General features: G+C 45.9%; 1 protein-coding gene across 5 annotated transcripts in view; it reads right to left on the minus strand.

The window, feature by feature from the left end:
• Positions 1-475: 475 nt before the first annotated feature.
• LOC111967701 (vesicle transport through interaction with t-SNAREs homolog 1A-like) overlaps positions 476-25,688 on the minus strand; it is a 167,499-nt gene continuing 142,286 nt past the window's right edge. For all 5 annotated transcript variants that reach the window (XM_023992980.3, XM_070444867.1, XM_023992978.3 and 2 more), the window contains one exon: positions 476-2,117. Coding sequence is in view for 3 of the 5 variants with exons in the window: in XM_070444867.1 (XP_070300968.1) it covers positions 2,024-2,117 (94 nt within the window). In the remaining 2 variants the exon portion in view is untranslated. The remainder of the gene's footprint in view (positions 2,118-25,688) is intronic.

The following is a 25,688-nucleotide window of genomic DNA, read 5'->3' on the forward strand; positions in this document are numbered from 1 at the left end:
TTATTTCCACTTCTGCTTCTTCTCCTCTTTGTTCGTTATTCCTCAACTTAATGATAACTCTCCACGGGCTGGCCCCACATGGGACGGACAGAGACAAACTATTTTGTTGCCCATTAATATGAACCTTTGAAGCCGCCGGGCGGCTGGAAGTGGGTGGCGGAGAAAGCCCCCCCCCCCCCCACCAAGCCCGCTTCCAAAATAAGACAATCTGCTCGCCCTGAAACGGAATAGCAAATGGCCTCTCTCTCGTGCGCGAGCGCGTTCTGCCACACGGAGGCAGGTTGGCTGTCTGGTCTGAGCCAGGCAGAGACCACCGGTCTTCTGTCTGTCTGTGAGTCTGTCTGTGTGTTCGAAGGAGGTGGACGTGGGGGTACCGGTGTAGGTTTTAGAGAGAGTATGTTTCTGTGTGAGTGTAATGTGTGTGACACATACATACATAATTCAGCCCTCAGGACTGGACACTGGAATCCCCCTCAACAGTCCAACATTTGCCTTGCCTCTATTTACACACATAAAATACAACAATATTAACCTGTCCACAGAGAGTAGAATGGCTTTTAACTACAAAACAAGGACTAAAACACACACACACAGTATTGTGAGTTGGTAAAAAGAGCATGGAACATCATTGTCAGCTTGAAGACATCGGGTAAAAGGCTCTTATGTAAAAGTACTGCATTATTATTGTCTTCATTACAACTTGACAAAACAAAAGAAGAAGAAATACAATAAATTACAGGACAACAGAGCAATTTCACTCATATTAATAATGACTTAAGTCTGAATTCACACACAATCAAAGCAATCCATGTTTCAATTGGTCCTGGACTATACATGTCATGTGATTCGCCGGCCAAAGTCTATAATAGACTTCATAAAATATACACTTAGTATCACATAATCTTTAACGCTAATCCCAAAAATCAATCATCAATTCTAAAACAACGTTTATAAATAAATAAACAGAATTGCTGTTGAACCCCCCCCCCCCCCAAAATGATTTTTTTCTACGTACAGTATGTACACCTGTTAGTACAGTATGTTGCCTACTATTATCAAGTCTCTATTAATGTCTTGTGTGTAAAAACAAAATGGAGTCTGGACACGATTAAGACCCCTTACAGTCAGATAACAGTGATAGGAGTCAGTAATGTGAGGAGGGTGTATAAAAGGGGGATTTCCCAGCAAATCCTGGGTCTCCTTCCTTGAGCTAAAACAAACGCAAACTTGTTCATGCATTTTCTATGGGTTATATATATCTTCCATTTACAAATGTATATCTCATATTCGGGCCCAACCGTGCTGAAAAAAAAGGTGACTGAATACCACCTCTTATTTGAAGGCACTGTCCTTTGTGCTGTGCTGTATGTTCAGTTCATAAAGAGGATAGCTAGGAGCTACATGCCAGTAGGCTGGGTACATTCATATAGTAGGCCCCCATGTTAATCTTGCACACAAAGAGTTGAGTCGAGCGCCTAATAGACTAGACGTGTTGAAAGTTGGTCTGACAGAGGGAGAGAAAAGCTCCACGTACAGATATACAAGCACTCACGCGCACGCGCACGCGCACGCGCACGCACACACACACACACACACACACACACACACATAGAAATGGGACCCGCAAACACCTTAGGTCAGACCATGGAAGTGGCGAATGAACAACAGTAGGAAGTTGTACATATTTGAACCCGTCTAGACTATTTGAATCCCCTTACAGGCCCTCTCTACCCAGGGAAAAGATAGATCTCCAATGCTAAACGCAGTACAGTGACGACGACACCGTGAATATTATCAATAGCAATAAAAGAAACAGAGGGGGCTGTCTCAGAGAGAAAGCGAGTGAGAGAGAGACCCCTGTCAGGGCCCAGAAAGAGTGATTCATGGGCACCATTTGTTCTAATTACTCCAGAGCAAACACTTTTGTCGCTATTAATCATGCGTGTGTGTGTGTGTGTGTGTGTGTGTGTGTGTGTGTGTGTGTGACGGAGTGCGTGTGTGTGTGTGAGAGCATTGGGGGAGATCAGTGCCCTCGCACATTGAAATAGATGGCCAGAATGATGGTAAGGAGGATGGTGGCGCCAAGGACGAAGACCAGGACTCGGTTCTGGATGATTCTGCAGAGAGAGAGAGAAAGAAAGAGAGAGTGAGAGGTAGAGAGAGAAAGGTAGAGGTAGAGAGAGAGAACGATAGGTAGAGAGAGAGAGGTAGAGAGAGAGAACGATAGGTAGAGAGAGAGAGAGAGAGAGATGTAGAGAGAGAAGGAAAAATAGGCAAAGACAGGGTTAGCCAGGGGTTACAGTAGTCTGTCTGAATCCACAGAGACATTTGAAACACTCCCAAACTTTTATGCGTTTATGTGTAACAAAATGACCGGCCCTTAACTCCGAGGTTATCATGTTTAATGGGTACCATGAGTGCCTCATATAAGGGTATTTACTGTTCACAGTGTTCCTACTGTCAAGACTTCTATCAAAAGCCGACAAACACACACACACACACACACCACACACAACACCACCAACACACACACACACACACCACACACACACACACACACTCACACACACACACCAACACACACACACACACACACACACACAAGCACAAATACGCGCGCACACACAATTCTTTGTTTCCAAGCATCTCCCAACACAGACTCGTAAAACACACATCCAATCACGCATACAAAAACTGCAGACAGCTTTAAAAACATTTTTTCATAATAAAGTGGAAAATGTGGCACACAAGTTTTCCTGGAGGTAATAAAATCAGTGAATTACTGATGGAATGTGCCATAAAACGCCTCGCTCTTTTTGCACATTTCAGATTTCCCACTGTTGCCTAAGTAGACATGACAAAAAACTTACTTTGAAAAAAAAATTATACCAAAGAGAGGTAGTGAGGAGAATGAGACAAAATGAATGTGTTGTAAGTTTGTGTGTGTGTGTGTGTGTTTGTGTGTGTGTTCAGTGAATCTATCTCTGTGTGTGTGTGTCCGCTAGTCCAGAAGTAGTCTCTCCAGTGCCTCTCCCACACAATTCCCACCCTCCGTCACTCCTGACAAATGACAGAATTATCACATTGCTGACATGGGGGAGGGGGAGTGGAAAGGGAATGTGAGGGGGAGGGTGGGCCAGTGTCCCACTTCTCTAGCAGGAGATGAATGGCCCATGCTCCAGCATTCATCACTGGGGCTGTGGAGCTCAATCAGGCTGCTCACTCACCCCCTACCTACCCCTTCCCAGCATCTTATCCTGGCCTGAGGATAGTGGCAGTGTGCTCTTAACTCCAGCCGTAGACCTGCTCTTGCCTCTAGCCTGTGTCTGGAATGATCTTTCTAAAGTCAGACCAACTTATCCCAAGCCTGAGTTTTCAGCTTCTTACACCTTCTTCTATGGCCTCCCTCTTGTACTCATTCCCCTTTGCCCCCGGTCCACTTCCCTTTCCCCCGGTCACTCCCTTTGCCTCTTGTACAATCCCTTTGCCCCCGTGTCCACTTCCCTTTGCCCCCTCTTGTACATTCCCTTTGCCCCTCTTGTACATTCCCTTTGCCCCTCTTGTCCATTCCCCTTTGCCCCTCTTGTCCACTCCCCTTTGCCCCTCTTGTCCACTCCCCTTGGGCCCCCCCCTGGTCCCGTCCCGTTTGCCCCTGTCCACTCCCCTTTGCCTGTCCCCCTGCCCTGTCCACTCCCTTTGGCCCCTTTCACGCCCTTTGCCCCTGTCCACTCCCCTTTGGCCCCTGTCCACTCCCCTTTGGCCCCTGTCCAATCCCCTTTGCCCCTGTCCACTCCCCTTTGGCCTGTCCACTCCCCTTTGGCCCTGTCCACTCCCCTTTGGCCCCTGTCACCCCTGTCCACCCCTTTGGCCCTGTCCACTCCCTTCGGCCCCTGTCCACTCCCCTTCGGGCCCCTGTCCACTTCCCTTCGGGCCCTGTCCACTTCCCTTCGGGCCCCTGTCCACTTCCCTTCCTGTCCCTTCCTGGGCCCCTGTCCACTTCCTTCGGGCCCCTGTCCACTTCCCTTCGGGCCCCTGTCCACTCCCTTCGGCCCCTGTCCACTTCCCTTCGGCCCCCTGTCCACTTCCCTTCGGCCCCCTGTCCACTTCCCTTCGGCCCCCTGTCCACTTCCCTTCGGCCCCTGTCCACTTCCCTTCGGCCCCTGTCCCTTCCTTCGCCCCCTGTCCACCTTCCAGCCCCACCCTTCTAAACTCCTCCCCATGTCTCAGTCCTTGCTGTCTATACTCCATCCCAGCCTCCAGAATGAGCCCCTCCCCCCTGTCCTACTCTCACAATCCCCTCAGTCATGACTCCTATCTCCAATCCCTACCCACAGCCTGAACATATGCTACCCGAGCTCCAGTCCCAGCCTGACATAGAGAAAGTCTCCAGGGTCCCGAGCCATCAGCCTGGAAACAGCTCGGCAGCCCTGAGAGCCCCAGCCTACACACCAACACAACACTTGTCTCTACATGCACACTTGCCGGCGTGAGCCTTTGCCTGTACGCGTCCTGTGTCTGTATAGAGTTAAGTTGTCGGAGCGTGTGCCATGAGTGATTTACGAGCGCCAGCCTATGAGCAAAAGTGCGCAAACATGTTTGTACAGTACACACGTCACTGGTTGCGTTTGTGGGCGCGCGCAGGCTACGCATGCAAGGGCGAGAAAAGACGTTTGCAATGAGAGTGAAGTAAGCTATGACATAACACCCCCCTGACGCTCTGAGTATACCCATTCGCAATGTTTATCAGAGATTGATTTGAATAAATGGGCCTCGTCTCCGTGGCCCTGGCCTCTCCTGATAGGGTCCTGGCACTGCAGCATTTGCATAATGCAGAGCCGATTGGGGGGAAAAGCGGGGGAAACATTAATCAGCGCGTGGTTTAGCTAGGCCACATCTCCCCATGTCTCCCTTTTAATTGCCATTCATTATTCAGCATGATTATTTACCCGCAAAACGCCCCAACAGAGACACTAGCGTGTTACTGATTGTGATGTGTTTTGGGGATCCTGCTGTAAGTTCATTTTACAGCTGAGGGAGGAGGTTGAGATGAAAGGGGTGGGGGTGGGGGGGGTTGTGGGAAGTTAGTTTTGGGCTGGCGAAAACTTGGTTAGGGGGATAGGGAAGTACCACCTTAAAATAAGTTGTATTTAATATGCTTAATAAACTATTTATAAGTAGTGTAGCTATCGGCCTATACTACTGATAAATGAGTCTTCTAGTGTTCATAACCATTTATGCATTACAAAATGACTAAATTAGCATTTATTATAATTTAGAAAGCATTTATAAGTATAATGGGGTATCCTATAGAGCGACTTTATTTTTATTTTTATACACTACACCAAAAAAAGATATACTCTCCTTAAAAACGAGACCCGCCATTTAGTGTCAGAAGCTACCGTACCTGTAAACTTCCAGTCATTGGGCTAACGCTAGTCAGCATTGGCTTGCGGAACTAACTTCCCTCAAACTGCACGCAGAGACATAATTAACGGTGTCAACGAGTTCATCGGACTCCGGGTAAGTAGAAAAACGGCTCAGTTGCGTGAATCACGCCGTATCCCCTTACCACTTAGCCTAGCGAAGATTCGGTCCATTTCTCTGAAGCCCTATTTCTCGTCATATTTTAGACTTCATATCCGCGTTTACATAAGAACACAACATGCATATATTGAAATCGCTAACTAGGGGGGTGTCTAGTTCATTGGTTATGGGAAATGCCTCCTTAATAACACCGGGAACGTTTTTTGGAGAGGAGGGGAGGACCAAGGGCTGGTCTGTTTGATGCCAGCCAGGTCATTTGAATGAATGAGTAAAATGCATGGGACTGGGGGAGCCCTCTCCTGCCTACAGTAATGTAGATGAATATACCGGTGGTTAGGGGCCTCTGAAAACACTCTGCGAGGGGGAGGAATAGGCCCCCAGGCCACCCCTTCAACCCCCTCACGCTCAGGCTGCCAGACGGGGAGGAGGAGAGGAGTCCAGAGCGGAGGAGAGGAGCGAGGGATTAGAACGCAGTCATAATTCACTTAAGCCATGTTTCAATCCATTTACTAAACAGTGTCTGTGACACTTTAAAGAGCGTAAGCCCTGCCCTCTGACAGCCAGTGAAATGAACCCCGGAACCCCCACGACAGAGAGACAAGCTAGAGGTGTGAAAGGAGGAATATTCAATTGGTTTGGCTAGTTTGAGGCTGTCTCTCTGTAAATTAAAAAGAGCATTCAAACGTATATCCGACTGTGCCCAACGGCATGATGATAGTAATCTACATGCAAGTCACTCAAAAAAAAAGGATCACCTATCTGTGTCATGTGTTCATTTGAATTGTTCACTACAGTCCATCACAAAGCGGATGAATGAAATCAAATCAGAGTTTATTTGTCACGTGCGCCGAATACAACCGGCGTGGACCTTACAGTGAAATGCTTACTTAACCAACAGTGCGATTTTTAAGTAAAAAATAGGTATTAGGTGAACAATAGATAAGTAAAGAAATAAAAACAACAGTAAAAAGACTGAAAAATAACAGTAGTGAGCGAGGCTATATACAGGCATCGGTTAATCGGGCTAATTGAGGTAGTATGTACATGTAGGTATGGTTAAAGTGACTATGTATACATGATATACAGAGAGTAGCAGTAGAGTAAAAGAAGGGTTGGCGGTTGGTGGGACACAATGCAGATAGTTCTGGTAGCCAATGTGTGGGGGCACCGGTTAGTCAGGCTAATTGAGGTAGTATGTACATGAATGTATAGTTAAAGTGACTATGCATATATGATAAACAGAGAGTAGCAGCAGTGTAAAAGAGGGGTGGGGGGGGAGCAATGTAAATCGTCTGGGTAGTCATTTGATTACTTGTTCAGGAGTCTTATGGCTTGGGGGTAAAAGCTGTTAAGTAGCCTTTTGGTCACAGACTTGGTGCTCTGGTAACGCTTGCCATGCGGTAGCAGACAATTTTTAGGGCCTTCCTCTGACACTGCCTGGTGTAGAGGTCCTGGATGGCAGGGAGCTTAGCCCCAGTGATGTACTGGGCAGTACGCACTACCCTCTGTAGAGCCTTGCGTTCGGAGGCCGAGCAATTGCCGTACCGGGCAGTGATGCAACCAGTCAGGATGCTCTCGATGTTGCAGCTGTAGAACCTTTTGAGGATCTGAGGACCCATGCCAAATCTTTTCAGTCTCCTGAGGGGGAATAGGCTTTGTCGTGCCCTCTTTACGACTGTCTTGGTGTGTTTGGACCATTCTTGTTTGTTGGTGATGTGGACACCAAGGAACTTGAAGCTCTCAACCTGCTCTACTACAGCCCCGTCGATGAGAACGGGGGTGTGCTCGGGCCTCCTTTTCCTGTAGTCCACAATCAAAAACCAGATCAGTCAGCGATAGTATTGTCCCCATTAATATAATCCAATTGACCTAATTTGCAATGATACCTTTTGCTACAAAGTTGTCCATCTAACAGATATCTACACTGCAAAGATGATAATTCACACAAAGAGATTAATTTCAGTCTACCAGCCACATACGATTACAAGCCATATTTATTCAAATGAAGTCACATAATGCCATCGTAAAATTCTCCAAACATATCTTTGACCAGAGAGTTTCAGTTTGAAAAACATGGTTTATTCTACCTTATAGCAGATCCAGCTCTGAGACATCACATCTCCAGACAGAACAGAACTTATCAAACCCGGATCCATCCTTTGTGTTTGACACTTGACATAAGAGAAAAGAATGGGAGGGGTGGAGAGGTGACTTGGGATAAGCCTTATACACCCCCCCCCCCGTGCACCTTCTCATGAGGCCCGTCTGTGATCCCCCAACATTCTCTCTCTCTCTCCCTCTCCTCTCTCTCTCCAACAAGCAACCAAGCAGTTCACTAAAGAGCAAAGCAGCTGTGGCACTGCCCAAAGACGGGCGATGCTGTACATGCATGCAAGTGAGGGAGAGAGGGGCAAGAGGAGGGAGAAGTATAAGAGAGACGGGGGCGGGGGGATAGGAGAATGAAAATGAGAGAGAAGCAACAGAGAGCGCAGAAACCCTAGAAGAGTCCGTTTACCCGGAGAAGGAGGCTGGGAGAGAGCCTCCTCAGAGACAGATGAAAATAATGAGGACTTTTCTGTCAGGAAAGATTTACAAAATCTTACCCATGTTATTAAAATTTAAAATCTCAATTTTTTTCTCTCTTTTCCCTCTCCCTTAGTGTATTTTCTTCACAGCACATCCTTATTACCAGTCCTAATGAGGCCAGGGATACACCTCTATGGCGTGAGAGTCAGTGAGACGGTGGGTGTGCGCGCGCACGTGTGCCCTAAAGCCCCACACACCCCCCCTCTCTGCTGGCTCTCTGAGGTGGACTTGTGGACATACAGACACACATTCAGACAGACAGACGGACACAGCACATCACTACTACCTTAGAAAACAAACTTAACACCCAGAGATTCTTCTCCCCCCCCCTCCTTTCCACTACTAGGCCAATAAAACTAAAATCAATGTCTGTCTGACCAATTCTGGTTCTTTCTCTCTAAATCCTGGGAATATGCAGCATGGGACAGGAGTGGAGGAGAGGATAGAAAAGAAGGGAGGGAACGAGGGAGGGGAAAAGAGGGAGGAGTGCCGGAAGGCTCAATGCGTTCACAAATAGTGAGAGTAATGGAAATGGTGCAGAAAGCTGGGAGGGGGGGGGGAGAGAGCCCTGACTAACGCGTTTGCTTGTGATCGTGAACTAATACAAATAAATATTTGATTCTATTGCCCATCTTCACACCCCTCCTCCCTCACTCACACTCATGTCAAAGTACTCTGTTTAAATTGATCGATTCAATGGAAAGAGCCGTAAGAACTTGCCTTGTTTCAATCTAATGAATGAAACAGATCTAGTAAAAAGAGTCAAATCGGCAGCAACAGCACACTGTACAACATACATGTGTTCAGACATAAATTGTGTGCAAAGAACCACATATAAAAAACAGTCATAAACATAAAACTATTTGAGCTGCTGGGCTAACAGCTTGGATAATAGGCTGACCTGAAGCATGTTATTTTATCCCTTTGTATGCATGTTCTGCCCATTGCCCCAAGGGTGCATTCAAGCTAAATAAGATTTCTTAAACTCACACACACGACTGACCATTTCTACGTTCTTCCTTCTCTATTATATAGCCACATTCGACATACCATCACACACACATACACCACACACACACACACACACCACACACACAAAACAAATTCATCACACACACACACACAACACAACACAACACACACACACAACACCCACAGCACACAACACACACACACAACAACACACACGGCTGAAAAAAATAGAGCTCTTTAATTGCATGTTATTTACTTTAAAAACTCCCCGACATCATGTAATTCCCGAAATAAAAACAGTACTTATGCACAAATACACATACTATCACACTCTACGCAGTACTGAATGCTGTATCTCAACAGGGAACCTGAATGGTATAACATCTTCTTAGACCGTATGATGGCTATATCTATAAACCTGAATTTATACATCCTACTACCTCTAGCCAGTATGAATGCTGTATCTCAATAGGAATCCTGAATTGTTATTATACATACTATCACACTCTACCCAGTACTGATGCTGTATCTCAATAGGACCTGAATGTTATTTATACATACTATCACACTCTAGCCAGTACTGAATGCTGTTATCTCAAAGGAACTGAATGTTTATTATATACATACTATCACATCTCTCTAGCCATACTGGAATGCTGTATTCAACAGGAACCTGAATGTTTATTATACATATATCACACTCTAGCCAGTACTGAATGCTGTATCTCACAGGAACCTGAATGTTTTATTATACATACTATCACACTCTAGCCAGTACTGATGCTGTATCTCAATAGGAACCCTGAATTTATGTATAACTTATTACTTATACACTCTAGCCAGTATGAATGCTGTTCTCAATAGGAACCTGAGATGTTATTATACATACTATCACACCTCTAGCCAGTACTGAATGCTGTTCTCAAAGGTAACCTGAATGTTATTATACATACTATCGACCACTCTAGCGCAGTACTGAATGCTGTATCTCAAACAGGAACCTGATTGTTATTATACATACATTCGCACGCTCTAGCCAGATTCTGAATGCTGTATCTCAACGGACTGATGTTTATTATACACTACTATCACTCTCTAGCCAGTATGAATGCTGTATCTCAACAGGAACCTGAATGTTATTATCACTACGATCACACTCTAGCCAGTACTGATGCTGTATCTCAACAGGTACCTGAATGTTATTATACATTTATCACACTCTAGCCAGTACTGAATGTCTGTATTTCAATTTAGGTTACTTTGGTTTGAATGTTAGGTTATTTTCATCTATTCCACAAGAAGCGTATTAGTTGTAATTACCATGCATCTGGATTCATATGATGAAAGTAGGAGTGGATTTTTTTGGGGGGGTACTAGTACATGCTCAATACACCCACACATGTAGGGCTCTCTTTTCCTTCCCACACGCGTCTCCGACAGGCTTGTTCATTCTCTAGCTCTATTTGCTCTATTCTACATTCTGTGCCACGGTTGGGAGGAGTCTGTCTCCGTTTGGAGTCCGTGAGTCTGAGCGAGGTGCACAGCCGCTCCAGTACGGGCACCCGTTTCCTTTTTAACGCAGCTTCGCACCAGCGATGAAGAGCAGCATCGCGGGTCCTACAAGTTCATCCATTTTTTTATTTGTGCGGGCTAACAACCCAGCCAGCAGCCGAGGCTGGGACTTGACCTCTTGACTTGAAATGTTGTGTTGGTTGGGTGGATTGGTAGTTGCGGAGGAGTGGAGACTTGGATTTGTGTGTGGTAATGAGGGAGGGATTGAGATGCAGAATGGAGGAGTTATGAGCAAGATGGAATAGTATGAGGATGATTAGAGTACACTGAGATGTGAGTTGTGGTGTGTCGTGTGGTGTGTGTGTTGTGTTGTGTGTGTGTGGTTGTGTGTGTGTGTGTGTGTGTGTTTGTGTGTGTGTGCGTGTGTGTGTGGTGTGTTGTGTTGCGTGTAAAAGAGAGCCAGGCAAAGAAAGTGAGAGAGGAGAGCGAATGAGGGAAAAAAAATAAGGGGAGAGAAAATACCTTGTTTGCAACTGTCTCTGGAATTTTCAAGAACTTTTGCCTGTAGTGGTTTCAGGCAGCCACAGCCTCCTGTCCCGGTGAAATGTCCAGGTGGCTTTTTGAGGCTCTCTCTTTCTTTTATAGGTACACAGATCACTTCCCTAGCTGGCAGCATGACAGAAAAGTAGCTCTCTTTCCTTCCCTCCCTTTCTCTACAATCTCTCTCCCCCCTCACCCCCGCTTCACGTTCTCCTTTTCTGTTTTCGACTTACCTTCCTCTCTATTTTTTTTTAGTTTAACCACTTTCTCCTTCTCCTCACCTTCACATGATCTCTCCCACACTGCTTGCCTTTCGGTCCCCCTTTTGTCTTTTCTTGCATCCCATATTCCACCCTTTCCCCTATTCTCTTTACACCCCCTCCTTTTAATATGTGGATAATATGTGCATTGTGTGTCCTGCATACTTCACTTATCTCCAATAGGCATCTCGGAAACAAACAAATAGCTGGAGAAAGGACAGAGTACTTTTTGGACTATGTCCACAATGGGTCTTCTTCTTCTAATATAGTGGCATTTAATTAGGCATATTGCAGAGGAAGGCCCCCCCCAAAATTGTTGAAGACTCCAGCCACAGACTGTTCTCTCTGCTACCGCACGGCAAGCGGTACCAGTGCACCAAGTCTGGAACCAACAGGACCCTGAACAGCTTCTACCGTCAAGCCATAAGACTAAACAAGACTGCTAAACAGCTAATCAAATGGTTACCCTAAATACCCGGAATACCTTCATTGACCCTTTTCTGCACTAACTTACTAACTTTTATACACATATGCTGGAGCTGTCTATCTATCCTGTTGTCTAGTCACTTTACCCCTACCTATATGTACCGTACATAGCTACCTCAATTACCTGGTACCCCTGCACATCGACTCTCATAGCCATGTTATTTTCTACTCGTTATTCACTGTGTATTTATTCTTTGTGTCACTATTTAAATGCGTTATTATGTTTGATCTTATCTTGAACTCTGCATTGTTGGAAAAGGAGCCGTAGGTAAGGATCTCACTGTTAGTCTACACCTGTTGTCTACGAAGCATGTGACAAATGAAATGTGATTTTGACCCCTACGATGCTGAAGTGTGCCTACACAGGATTCTTAGAGGAGCCTTGACTTGGAGGGCAAGGTTATATTGCTGTGCAAATGCCACACGACTGAGTATGTAGGCCATACATGGATGTTGCATGTAAAAAAAAAAAGAAAAAAAAAAGACTTCTATACCTTAATCTTTACAGTACAATGTATTACTGCAAAAGCCTTCTGTATGCAAGGATACATGGGGTTGAATTAAGTGGTTGGCAAAGCAATCGGGTAGACTCGACCTAACTTGCTGTTCAAGCATTAACCCCTGACGGGTCCCACCGCTGCCACCAACTGCTGTTGTGACTGATACTATGCATTCTGGGAAGGTGGCTGTGCAGAGCGGGACATTGAGACGGGAATCCCTCCAGCCTGGAGGTTGATAGTGAATAGTACAGCGTTTATACAGCGCCCGATAAATTACTTTTCTCACCATTTCGTCTCGCTTGCTAAGATTTCCAGAACACAAAACCTCTCGGCCGCATTCCACGGGAGGGTCCAGCTGCGCATCGGATTAACGGGGCCTGCTGTAAGGGCGTGACATTAGCCATGGAACCACAGGCCTCCAAAACTATGATGCACATACTTTTTTATTGTTTGTTCAGTATTGAAATCTCATTAGGCCACATAAATCATCCGTATGGGCTGTCCATTCGCTTTCACCGAGACGGTGGGGAAGAAAAGGAGAAAAAAGGGAGGGGGAGAAGTTGAGCAGGGATGCGCCGAGCGTTCGAGGGCAGACCCGGGGCAATGGTTTATGATGTCTGCACGCTGCGCTGCAGTCACACAATACCCGCCACAGACAGAGTGAAAAGAGATAGATAGATGGGGTTTTAGTGGATTCGTTCACATGGCTGTCTCGTTAAAGACTTTAAGGAAAGTGACGACGTCAGCTATATAGGTGCACGTTGTGCTGCTTTTCTATGTAGAGGTATTGGGTCCGACAATGGTAGTAGGAATACAGCCAGGTTTGACATTTGACACCGATTCCCTTATTCATGGGATTTGGCAACTTGAAGCCATTGGATCAGGAATAGATAAGAGTTTAAAAAAGCGGTTTGGGATCGCAGCATTACAGAAAAGGATGGGGGAAAAACAAACAGAAATGACTAAGACAAATGATGTTTATGGAACAATCGCCAAGAGTTTTTTGCCATGCTTGTTTTATCTTAAAACGTTCAATAACTTGACATCACGGTACCACGTGACATTGTTTGCTTAAGCAAGCAGCCAGAGTACTGTCTCCGCTCCCAAACAATGCTTTAAACTAATTACGTCGTAAAATAGGGCTGTCTAGGATTCCACGGAGGAGAAGTAATGAGGAAGTGTGTGTTTATGTCTGAGTCTTTTTTATTAAATAGTGTGGAGACTCCTTTTGTGTTTGTTTGCCATTTCGAATAAAGTCTCCAAATATTTGCTTAAAACCCCCTGTGGCTTCATTCAGCATCCTGTGTCTCCAGATATGGGTAATGTTGACACAGTGATCTCAACCCCAACACACACACACACACACACACAGGACAGAGTATCGCCTACTCAGTTATTATAGTTCACTCAGAGCACGAGGAAGTACACATTTCTTCTGAAATGAAAGGCATTTCTTCTGTAAAGAAATATTTTCAGCAAAGTTTTTTACAAAAGCTATTTTGAAATAAGTAGAGTAATTAAACACAACGTGAGCATTTAACGTTTATTTTGACACGGAGTCACGCAGAGACCAAGGTCTCTTTTACAGATGAGCCATCAAATACCATTGACCCTTGTGTGCGCGTAACCCCAAACACACTCAAGCAGGACCTTGGTTTTCACAAAGCGGAATAACTGAAAACAAATGGCAAGACTGAATCAACATTTTACATTTCATTCATTTAGCAGACGCTCTTATCCAGAGGGACTTACAGTTAGTACATTCATCTTAAGATAGCTAGGTGGGACAACCACATATCTCAGTCATAGCAAGTCAAATTTTCCTCAAAGTAGCGATCAGAGAAGTCAGTGCTAGTAGGGGGGAGGGGCGGGTGCTGTGGGATTATTTAAGATACTCTTTGAAGAGGTAGGGTTTCAGAAAGATGGGCAGAGACTCTGCTGTCCTCGCGTCAGGGGCAAGCGTGTTCCACCATTGGGGTGCCAGGACAGAGAAGAGATTTGACTGGGCTGAGAGACCAGAGGTGGCACAACTGATTACTCGGGATTGGGTGTAGGGTTTGAGAATAAATAAAATCTTATTGGTCCCATACACGTGTTTAGCAGATGTTATTGCAGGTGTAGCGAAACGCTTGTGTTTCTAGCTCCGACGGTGCAGTAATATCAAACAATTTCACAACACATATCCAATAGACACAAATCTAAGTAAAGGAATGGAATTAAGAATATATAAATATATGGATGAGCAATGTCGAAGCAGCATAGACTAAGATACAGTAGAATAGTATAGAATACAGTATATAAACTCAGCAAAAAAAAGAAACGTCCTCTCACTGTCAACTGCGTTTATTTTCAGCAACCTTAACATGTGTAAATATTTGTATGAACATAACAAGATTCAACAACTGAGACATAAACTGAACAAGTTCCACAGACATCTGACTAACAGAAATGGAATAATGTGTCCCTGAACAAAGGGGGGGGGAGTCAAAATCAAAAGTAACTGTCAGTATCTGGTGTGGCCACCTGCTGCATTAAGTACTGCAGTGCATCTCCTCCTCATGGACTGCACCAGATTTGCCAGTTCTTGCTGTGAGATGTTACCCCACTCTTCCACCAAGGCACCTGCAAGTTCCCAGACATTTCTGGGGGGAATAGCCCTAGTCCTCACCCTCCGATCCAACAGGTCCCAACGTGCTCAATGGGATTGAGATCCGGGCTCTTCGCTGGCCATGGCAGAACACTGACATTCCTGTCATGCAGGAAATCATGCACAAAACAAGCAGTATGGCTGGTGGCATTGTCATGCTGGAGGGTCATGTCAGGATGAGCCTGCAGGAAGGGTACCACACGAGGAGGACCTGCCTTACAACAGGCCTACAAGCCCTCAGTCCAGCCTATTGTGGACAGTCTGAGCACTGATGGAGGGATTGTGGCAGTTGTTGTTGCCATCCTGTACCTGTCCCGCAAGTTTGATGTTCAGATGTACAGAGCCTGTGCAGGTGTTGCTACACGTGGTCTGCCACTGCGAGGACGATCAGCTGTCCGTCCTGCCTCCCTGTAGCGCTGTCTAAGGCATCTCACAGTACGGCCATTGTAATTTATTGCCCTGGCCACAACTGCAGTCCTCATGCCTCCTTGCAGAATGCCTAAGGCACGTTCACGCAGATGAACAGGGTTTTTCAGAGTCAGCACAAAGGCCTCTGTAGCGTCCTAGGTTTTCATAACTGTGACATGAATTGCCTACCGTCTGTAACCTGTTAGTGTTTTAACGACCGTTCCATAGGTGCATGTTCATTAATTGTTTATGGTTCATTGAACAAGCATGAGAAACAGTGTTTAGACCCTTTGCAATGAAGATCTGGGAAGTTATTTGGATTTTTACGAATTATCTTTGAAAGACAGGGTCCTGAAAAGGGGACATTTCTTTTTTTTGCTGAGTTTACATATGAGATGAGTAATGCAAGATATGTAAACATTATTAAAGTGACTAGTGTTCCATTTATTAAAGTGGCCAGTGATTTCAAGTCTATGTATACAGGCAGCAGCCTCTAATGTGCTAGTGATGGCTATTTAACAGTCTGAAGGTCTTGAGATAGAATCTGTTTTTCAGTCTCTCGGTCCCAGCTTTGATGCACCTGTACTGACCTCACCTTCTGGATGATAGCGGGGTGAACAGGCAGTGGCTCGGGTGGTTGTTGTCCTTGATTATCTTTTTGGCCTTCCTTTGACATCGGGTGCTGTAGGTGTCCTGTAGGGCAGGTAGTTTGCCCCAGGTGATGCGTTGGGCAGATTGCACCACCCTCTGGAGAGCYTTGCGGTTGCGGGCGGTGCAGTTGCCGTACCAGGCGGAGATACAGCCCGACAGGATGCTCTCAATTGTGCTTCTGTAAAAGTGTGTGAGGGTTTTAGGTACCAAGCCAAATTTCTTTAGCCTCCTGAGGTTCTTCACCACACTGGCTGTGTGGGTGGACCATTTCAGCTTGTCAGTGATGTGTACGCAGAAGGAACTTGCAGCTTTCCACCTTCTCCACTGCGGTCCCATCGATATGGATAGGGGGGTGTTCCCTCTGCTGTTCCCTGAAGTCCATGATCATCTCCTTTGTTTTGTTGACGTTGAGTGAGAGGCTATTTTCCCGGCACCACACTCGCAGAGCCCTCACCTCCTTCCTTAAGCCTTAGGGAGGGGCGGGGCAGTTCCTCTCGCTGCTCCATAGGTAAGCACACCATGGAGAGGCGGGGGCGACACGTGTTTGGCGCACGCAAACCAATCGACAGAACACTCCTCTGTGGCACACAGCCTTAGCGACCTATGGAAACAATGGCTGTGACAGTTAGCAGCCTAGAACTTAAAACTAGCGCTTAGGAAAAATCAAAGAGCTCTTTCCTTCTACCTCAGGCCATTCACCTGGTTTGAATAGTCTGTCATACACTAGCAGTACAGCTACAGTTCTATGGACAGGCCAACACACAGGGTGATGGTGACTGACTAGAAACAAGCAAGAAAAAAAACGGCCTCATCATGTCTTGATTTCTATAGTTTCATTGTTTGGGCCAGTCTGAACAGACTGTGTTTACAGGTTAAAGGTGAGCCAGGTTATTTAGTGGTGTGGATAAAAATTTGCTCCAGCAAGAGAGGTCAGAGGTCAAGCCCACAGGCTTCAGGGCAGCAGGCCCGTCTTAGAGTTAACCCTGCGACCTCCAGGGTTATGGACACACCACGCTAGTGTGGCCAGGAGGCAGGAGCACAGGAGATGAACTGAGGTCCACCGTGTGTGTGTCAGTGTGTGAGAGAGTTTGTGTACGTGCATGTTCGCATTACGAGGGCGTAGTGGAAAAGTGGAAAACTACAGGAGTGCAACTGACGCGCCCGTGTGAAATAACCATCGGATTACTCAAGAAGCCCCAACAGAATCTCGGTTTGTGATTCATCGGTTGTTGGAGAACCACTTGTTTGGGCCTTGTGTTTCTTCTCAAAGCCAACCAGCTCTATTCTGTGGATAAACGGGCAAAGCTTCAAGCTGGTTGGTCAGTCCAGTAAGAGAAAAAAAAGAGGATAATGTCATCTACCGTTTGACACTACAAGGGAGGTTTTAGTCAGTCTAAATAATCCATGCCGATGCATTAAATTTGCAGACACACTTCCTTCTCCAGTACAATTCCAGTCTCAGCTGTGAGAGAGGAGGGGTGGGGGGTAGTGGAGAGTGAGAGGGGGATAGTGGGGATGATGAGAGAGAGAGAGAGACCTAAGATGTGAGCAAGTGGAGAGAAACAATGTGCTAGAGGAAGAGGAAAGAGAGAGCGAGAAAGAGGGGCCAATCCAGCAGGAGAGAGAAAGAGAAAGTGAGAAAAAGGAGAGGTGAGGGGATAGGAGGGGTAGAAGCCCCGAGTGACACTGATTCCCTCATGATTGTCCCCCCCCCAATTAAAAAAAGAACAATTTGAGGATGGGGCCAGCAGTGAGGCGGGTTTGTTGCATTAACTGGGTTATTGACATGATGCTCTGGCTCCATTTGCTTAGTGCCCTGGAGGCTGGAATCCATAGACTCCGCTCCCAACTAATCAAGGCCCGCAGCCACACAGGGTCAGGCTGAAGAAAACTCTGAAAAAAATCTATAGGAAACTTTGCGATGGAACGACAGGTGAGGAAAGCGGCAGAGAGAGATTAGGGGTTCAGAAAGACCTCTCTAAGCACACTGACAGCTGCACAAATTAATTTACTACACTTTCCTTCTTTCTTGCATTTCTTGCCATCTCTGAATGTACGGAGCGGTGGAGTGAGCTTGAGAGACGCAGATTGCTGGTTCACCTCTCCATCCCTACGAGTCAGGGTTGAAAGGTCAGGGGTTGTCAGGGCTGCTTGGGGACTCCCTCTAGGAAACGGAAGTCAAGAGACGAAGTCCCAATAACCATCTGCTATGAGTTTAGTTCCAGCTGGAGACTTTCTTGTGGACACGCACCTCACACAGCATAATGCTCCGCCCACTCTTTACCCCTTCTCTCTCCTTAACAAACCCTCAAAACCTGTGAGCTAATAGTAAAAGAGATTTCTTTCCAAATCGGGAAAAAGTTTTGAGCGCAAAGTGACGCGGTGCACATCTTGAATGCGAGCGCAATTGATCAAAACCAGTGATAAATGGTAACGGTTATATTGGGCTCAATGTTTGATAATTTTCAAATATCTGGTGTCTAGCAGGCTACAGAAGTAGAGATAAGAACCTATTCTTTCTCTGAATCTCCCCAATCTTGAAGGATCCAAATGTCCCGTCGATGCCTCTCCGCATACAGCATCGCAGTCAGCGTAGACACGCTGACTGCGATGTCCAAAACATCCCTTACACAGGCCTATACACTTTAAAATGTTACCCGACACAATCACTACAAACACCTCACAAACATCCCACGTTGATGTTTACAGTTTCTCCACTTGGTCATCTACATACAGTAAGGCTTGACCCTGTCCTAGGGGTCGAGTCCCTTCTCAGACACTCTCCATTTCCATCGCCGTACATTCAAAACATCATAGGCTGACCAAGGAACCAGAGTCACACGATGGAAAATTCATGGGGAACGATCATCCATTATTAATACTGAAGACTTCGATTTTTCAGACAGACAGACAGACAGACAGACAGACAGACAGACAGACAGACAGACAGACAGACAGACAGAGACAGAGAGAGAGAGAGAGAGAGAGAGAGAGATTCAGTAATGTGCATCAAGATGTAGCACCATAATAAGAAATTACCTCCAATAGGTAGGAGAGATCCAAGGAAGATATAACACTTTAATATGCAGCACAGTGGAACATAGTAAGGTGAACTCTAACTCTCCCTGTCATCTGAAATATATTAGATTATACATATTCATGACTGGGGAAAAAGACACTTTGATACACTCACACACATGCCAAATGAACATAGTTGGGATTCTTTACGCGAAAACACCTGTCAAACACGCTATAGGCATCCCTTAAATTGTTTGACTGTTTACGGCATAGTGTGTCTAACTGTTAAAACCTGTTNAGAGAGAGAGAGAGAGAGAGAGAGAGAGAGAGAGAGAGAGAGAGGAGAGAGAGAGAGGAGAGAGAGAGAGGAGAGAGAGAAAGTGCGAGAGAGGAGAGATAATTTTCTACCAGGACACAACCCTGTTTGTCCCTTCAGTGCCACTGCTGAAGGAGTAGTAGGTTTATGCTAACAAAAGGGATTTTTCTTCACTTGTTGGTCTATTAATCCACAGCCGATTAGAGGTTGGGGAAGGGGGGCTGGGATAAGATAGATGATTGGCTATAGGCAGAGAGCTGAGAATTGTGGGTAAAACCTCAGATAGTTCATCTGCCTCTCCCTGGATCTGCCTAAGGTAAAGCGTGGTTTTATTTTGAAGACAGAAAGATAGGTGTGGTGAAGATCTATTTCGAGTACGCAAATGACATCGTAGCAAATAAGAGAAACCACACACACAATACCAAACAAATAAACATGCAGCCATGTTTAAAAAAAAAAATACCTGGGAACACTATTAGATCTAGAAATCCATATATTACCAATTGGATCATTTTATAGTACATCTTCTTTGAATAACAAAGGCCGATTCTCCTTCGCTCCGCTAATAGACGTTAACTTGTGTCTTTGCTGCTAACCTCCAACGGCTAACGCCCACCCTCCAACGGCTAACCCCCACCCTCCAACGGCTAACCCCCACCCTCCAACGGCTAACGTCCACCCTCCAACGGCTAACCCCCACCCTCCAACGGCTAACGTCCACCCTCCAACGGCTAACGCCCACCTTCCCCAGTTAGGAGGAAGTGCAGATCAGCACTTATGAACCCCATAGGATCCTCCTGCCTTCATACTCTGTCTATCCCATTCTGGTTGCTGTGGAACTATGATGCTTGGATACATTAAAACACCTGCCCCGTGATCAAACGAACAAATACCTCCCGGGTCAGCGGAGGGCTACCCAACGTCAGTTAACAATGAAGCTTTTAAAACATCAGTCGTATGCAAAGCGGCTGGTACACAGGAGAGACAGGGGCGGCAGAGCAGAGCCAGAGAGCTAGAGCCTGGCCTTCTCTATCATTTACATTTTACATTGTAGCCATTTATTTTTATACTTTCATTCGTACTGGTCCCACGTGGGAATCGAACCCACGACCCCGGCGTTGCAAGCGCAGGGCTCGACCAACTGAGCCACACGGGAGCTATCAGAGCGTGGGGGGCCTTTCCTAAAGAAATCAAGCTATTTAACACACAACTATGTCGGTTGATCCCCCAAACAGCATGACTATGGGAAAGAGGGATTTGAGACTGTATCAGCTACAGCATAGGATTTACTACAGGAGAGTTAACGCGCAAAGGTGGGCTTGTGTTAGTCATGTGGTCCAACACAGGCACACATCCACAACATACACCAGGGGTCAAGATTGCCCTTGAACTGTGAACTTCTGTCCATACAAACGCCCAGATCCTTGTTTACTGATGAGCAGCAGACACATTTCAAACATGCGTAAAGGCCTAGAGTCGTATCTCATCTTTACCTCCCTTTTGACAAAAACACAACAAACCAAAAATACCAAATGACCCAAATACCCAAAATTACACTTTTCAATTGGTTTGACAAACACGAACAAGCCTTTTTTTGGGGAAATAGTGTGTGATTGCAGCCCGCAATTCGGGGTTTTCCTGCATGTGGGCATTCCGAGCTAGCTAGCTACCTATCCTGCCGCCCACCTGTTGTGTACTGGTGTCCTAGCTAGCACACGTTGTCCTTTCCTCACGCCTGCCGAACACCTGCCCCTGCCTCGTTAACAGAACTGCAGGAAAGCAGAGCCCGACAGGCGGGGGCGAAGGACACCGTCTACCTGTGTCCTAGCTAGGTAGCTATCGTTATCACCCCCACCTCTTCTTCTTCGGGGTTGCTGTACGGAAGCGCCCACTGCCTCCCGCCTGTGTACACGGAGTCCAACCTAAAAATGGACCAATAGAAGTATATAGAGTGGTTCCTGCAGATGCAGGAACTCCCCGAATTGCAGGCCACAATTACACCCTTCTCCTTTTTGGTGGAGAGGCTGTTTTTTTAAACCAAGGGGGTGAGGTGGCGAAAAGTTATTTTTTTTCTCTTCTCCCCCCTGACTCTCAACTACTTGGTTAACCAACTGACCTGCTGTCAAAGGAGCCTTTGTGAGCACGCTCTGGCAGCGGGCCAATCAGATCCTCCGGCTTGTCTGTCTCCGGGTGGAAAATGGTGCCCCTGGTATGTGATCTGCGGCAAAATGCGCAGACAGGCTGACTGCAGACAGGAGCGGGCAGGCTCTGGCTCTAGGCCTTCCCAAATATGCCACGGGGGGAGAAAATGACCTGTTTTGGCACTCAGCCACAGTGACACTGCACTATTGGGTACTGTTGTTATTTCCCTAGTTATTCCCTTATTCTTCATCACTCTTCCTTTCTCTTCCATTCCTCAGGGCCTGAGTGAGCTCCTTGCCAGGTAAAACAGGGCCACGGTAGAATAGGGACACCAACGTGATGTAATGACAAAGTCCCTGGCCTCATTACATACAGTATAAACATCTCATGATGCAACTGTAGTCTTTCTGAAACCATATGTCTAGGCCTTGAAATACATCCACAGGTTGTATTCCAATTGACTCAATTGACTCAAATGATGTCAATTAGCCTATCAGAAGCTTTTAAAGCCTAGCATCATTTTCTGGAATTTTTCAAGCTGTTTAAAGGCGCAGTCAACTTAGTGTATGTAAACTTCTGACCCACTGGAATTGTGATACAGTGAATTATAAGTGAAATAATCTGTCTGTAAACAATTGTTGGAAAAATGACTTGTGTCATGCACAACGTAGAATGTCCCAACCAACTTGCCAAAACTATAGTTTGTTAACAAGAAATTTGTGGAGTGTTGAACAATGAGTTTTAATGACCCCAATCTAAGTGTATGTAAACTTCTGACTTCAACTGTATGTGTGGGTGTATGTAGTGTGTGTGTATGTGTGTGTGTTGGGTGTCAGTTAAGTATATGTGAGTGTGTGGGTAGAGTCCAGTGTGTGTGTATAGAGTCAGTGCAAGAGATTAGTGTAACAAAAAAACGCAGACATTTGATTAGCCATTTGTGACCCGATTCAGGAAACTAGCCGCATGTCGCAAGTTGTGTCCTGTTGGTTCCGACTTGGTGCATCGGTACCGCTTGTCGTGCGGTTTCAAAGAGAACAGTCTATGGCTAGGGTGGCTGGAGTCTTTGACAATTTTTACAGCCTTCTTCTGACACCGCCTGTGTAGAGGTCCTGAGATGCAGGGAGCTCGGCCCCAGTGATGTACTGGGCCGTATGCACTGTAGAGCCTGCTGTTGGACGCCAAGCAGTTTGCCATACCAAGCGTGATGTAGCCAGTCAAGAGGCTCTCAATAGTGAAGCTGTAGAACTTTTTTGAGGATCTGAGAGCCCATGACAAATCTTTTCAAGCCTCCTGAGGGGAAGAGGCGCTGTAGTGCCCTCTTCACACACTGCATGGGTGTGTCTGGATAATGTTAATATCCTTATGGATGTGGACACTGAGGAAATTTACAGCTCTCGACCCGCCTCCATACAAGCCCCATCGAGATGATGGGGCGACGTTGTCCCTCCGTTTCCTGCAGTCCACAATCAGCTCCTTTGTGTGTGTGTGTGTGTCTTGGTGTGTGTGTGAGAGCAAAAAATATGAAGGGGGGGGGGGGGGTATCTTGAAAGATAATAGGGAATATACCTGAAATGAACAAAACAAAGATATAAAATATGGCAATGTGCCCTTGAGCAAGGCACTTACCCTAATTGGTTCCGGAAGTCTCTGGATAAGTGTGTCTGCTAAATAATTCAAATGTAAATCATTTAAACACGGTTTACACACAAAGAGCCAAGTTCTCACAAAACGTATGAACAATTACAGGAAAGACAACACTTCTATTTGTCACACTTGATATTACAATTTGAATGGTACAACCGAATACGAAAAAACTCCTGCTTTGACACCTCCCTCGTGATACAATTATTTATGCTTTTAACTTCAGAACCAACTTGTGAACGCAGGAAATGATGAAACGTGAGGAGCCAATATCATCTCTGACTGAGAACCAGTTGAACCAGCCTAAAGCATGCCCTCTCTCCTCCCAAAAGAAAGAGATGAGAGAGGAGAGACTGAGAAAGAGAGACAGCGGGGAAAAGAAAGGGTGCTGAAATGTGTTCATACTTGCAGTGTCAAACGCCACCGAGCAAACATCAGCCCTCCTATCGTTTACCTGCCATTGACAGACAGGATGAGAGGGAGACGTGTGTGTGTGTGTGTGTGTGTGCGCACAGGGCTGAAATACACATATTCACACAGAAGAATGCTGGCACTTATGCACAGACAACCTAAGGACGCACGCACGCACACACACGACACACCACACAACACACACACACACACACACACACACACACACACACACACCTTCCATTGTTCGTAGAGTGAGAGTCAAGAAAGTTAGGACATGCTCATTTCACACCACAGGGCGAGCCGAGGAGGAGTAACAGAATCCAGTCGTAAAACATGGGGTGGGGTGGTATAGTATGGCTCCCCTTCTCTGCCTTTCTCACAGTTATCAATTATCATAATCCCCGTCTCTCTCTGCACGCCTGTCACACTAAGCCTGCAGTTGGCTTTTTTTCATTACAGAAGCACTCGGGTCAACCTCTGTTGACATAAACAAACTTTGCAAGCCATGGTTGCAAATAGAGCAGAATTCATACTGTTTGTTAAAAACTATCATGGAATGAAAAGGAAGAAAATATTGCACTTTAAAATAATCCATGAAATACAAATACATGGACAAACAGCTAAATTTATGTTTTTAGGATCATCCGGGTACAGTATATTTCATGTTAGATCTCTCCTACTATGCTTCCTCAGAACCACCACACAGTTTTGTGAGTTAACCCCTTCAGCTCCGGAGATAAATCAAAGTCTCCTGCTCTCAGAAGGGGGTCCGCAACCTCAAACGGCAACACTGTCGACTGGAATAACCCTCATCCTCGTCTCCACCTTCATTTGGGTTAAGTGTCTCCGCTCCACACTGCCCACGCACCCAGAGATAGATGGAGAGAGCGAGGGGGGCGAAGGAGGGAGAGAGAAGGGGGAGGTGGGAAAGGATGGATAAGGTTTGCGATACCAGACGCAACCTTCTCGTCAACAGCCGAATGTCAAAATTAGACAGGAAGTCTCATAAAATGCACATAGGCAGAACATTTTTAAAGTAAGCAAGATTGATATTTTAGCACCGTCAGCGTTTGCAAAACGTATTTTTGGGGTAAAAAATTGGATATGTTAGCGTACTGTATTTGCAGTGAGCGTATGGCTCTTAGGAATGACCGTGCCGTTCCACATCAGAGCGGATTTCTCGGGAAGTTCTATTTCGGGATTCGGGCCACAGTGGTGTGTCAAATGAGAGGGAATGTTGTGCTTTGGGAAATCTAATTTGAGTCTGTTCTTTGTTTCACTGGCCTTTTTTTGCAACGGGGAGGCGGGAGGCAAACTTCCAAGCTCTAACGTCTCTCTGCCATCCATCGCAAACAAGAAGAATGTCCCAACGTTCCACTTCCAACAACAACCTCACCAAGAAAAGGTTGTGGAGAGTTGACTGAAACGAGCCCCACTGTCCAATCCACACCGACAAATTTCTCTATTTCATGAAACACAAACTCCCTTTGTTTTCCCACTGAATTAGGCAAATAATTAATTGCAAGGTTATTCTCCGGTGTCACTGTGACATATGTACGCGTACATACATATACACACATTAAAAAACAAATATTAGCAGCCATCTCCTGCTGCTAATTGCGACCGACTCCCACTGGGAGGAGAGAAGGGTCCTTGGTCGATAATTAATCCTCGTTTGGAAAAATAAATGACATTCATTAGCAGGGAATGGGGCCAAGTGCCGTTATTTACATGGTAATAATCTGGAGCATTCTGGCAGCGCTCTTTTAAGGTTACGGAAATAACTCAGGGAAGAGGATGAGTACAATCACTCCTCTCCCTTTTCCTGTCTTCACACCCAGAACAATTAGGCCTGTGCGAACAGATGGGGACGCTTCTGACTGAAAAAGCCTTCTGAACGGCTTCTCATCTTTTTCTTATCTCGCACACACACACACACACACACCACACACACACACACACACACACACACACACACACACACACACACACACACACACACACACACACACACACACACACACACACACACACACGTGCGCTCATGCCCT

This window comes from Salvelinus sp. IW2-2015, linkage group LG8 (assembly GCF_002910315.2).
Source record: "Salvelinus sp. IW2-2015 linkage group LG8, ASM291031v2, whole genome shotgun sequence".
Classification (NCBI taxonomy): Eukaryota; Metazoa; Chordata; class Actinopteri; order Salmoniformes; family Salmonidae; genus Salvelinus; species Salvelinus sp. IW2-2015.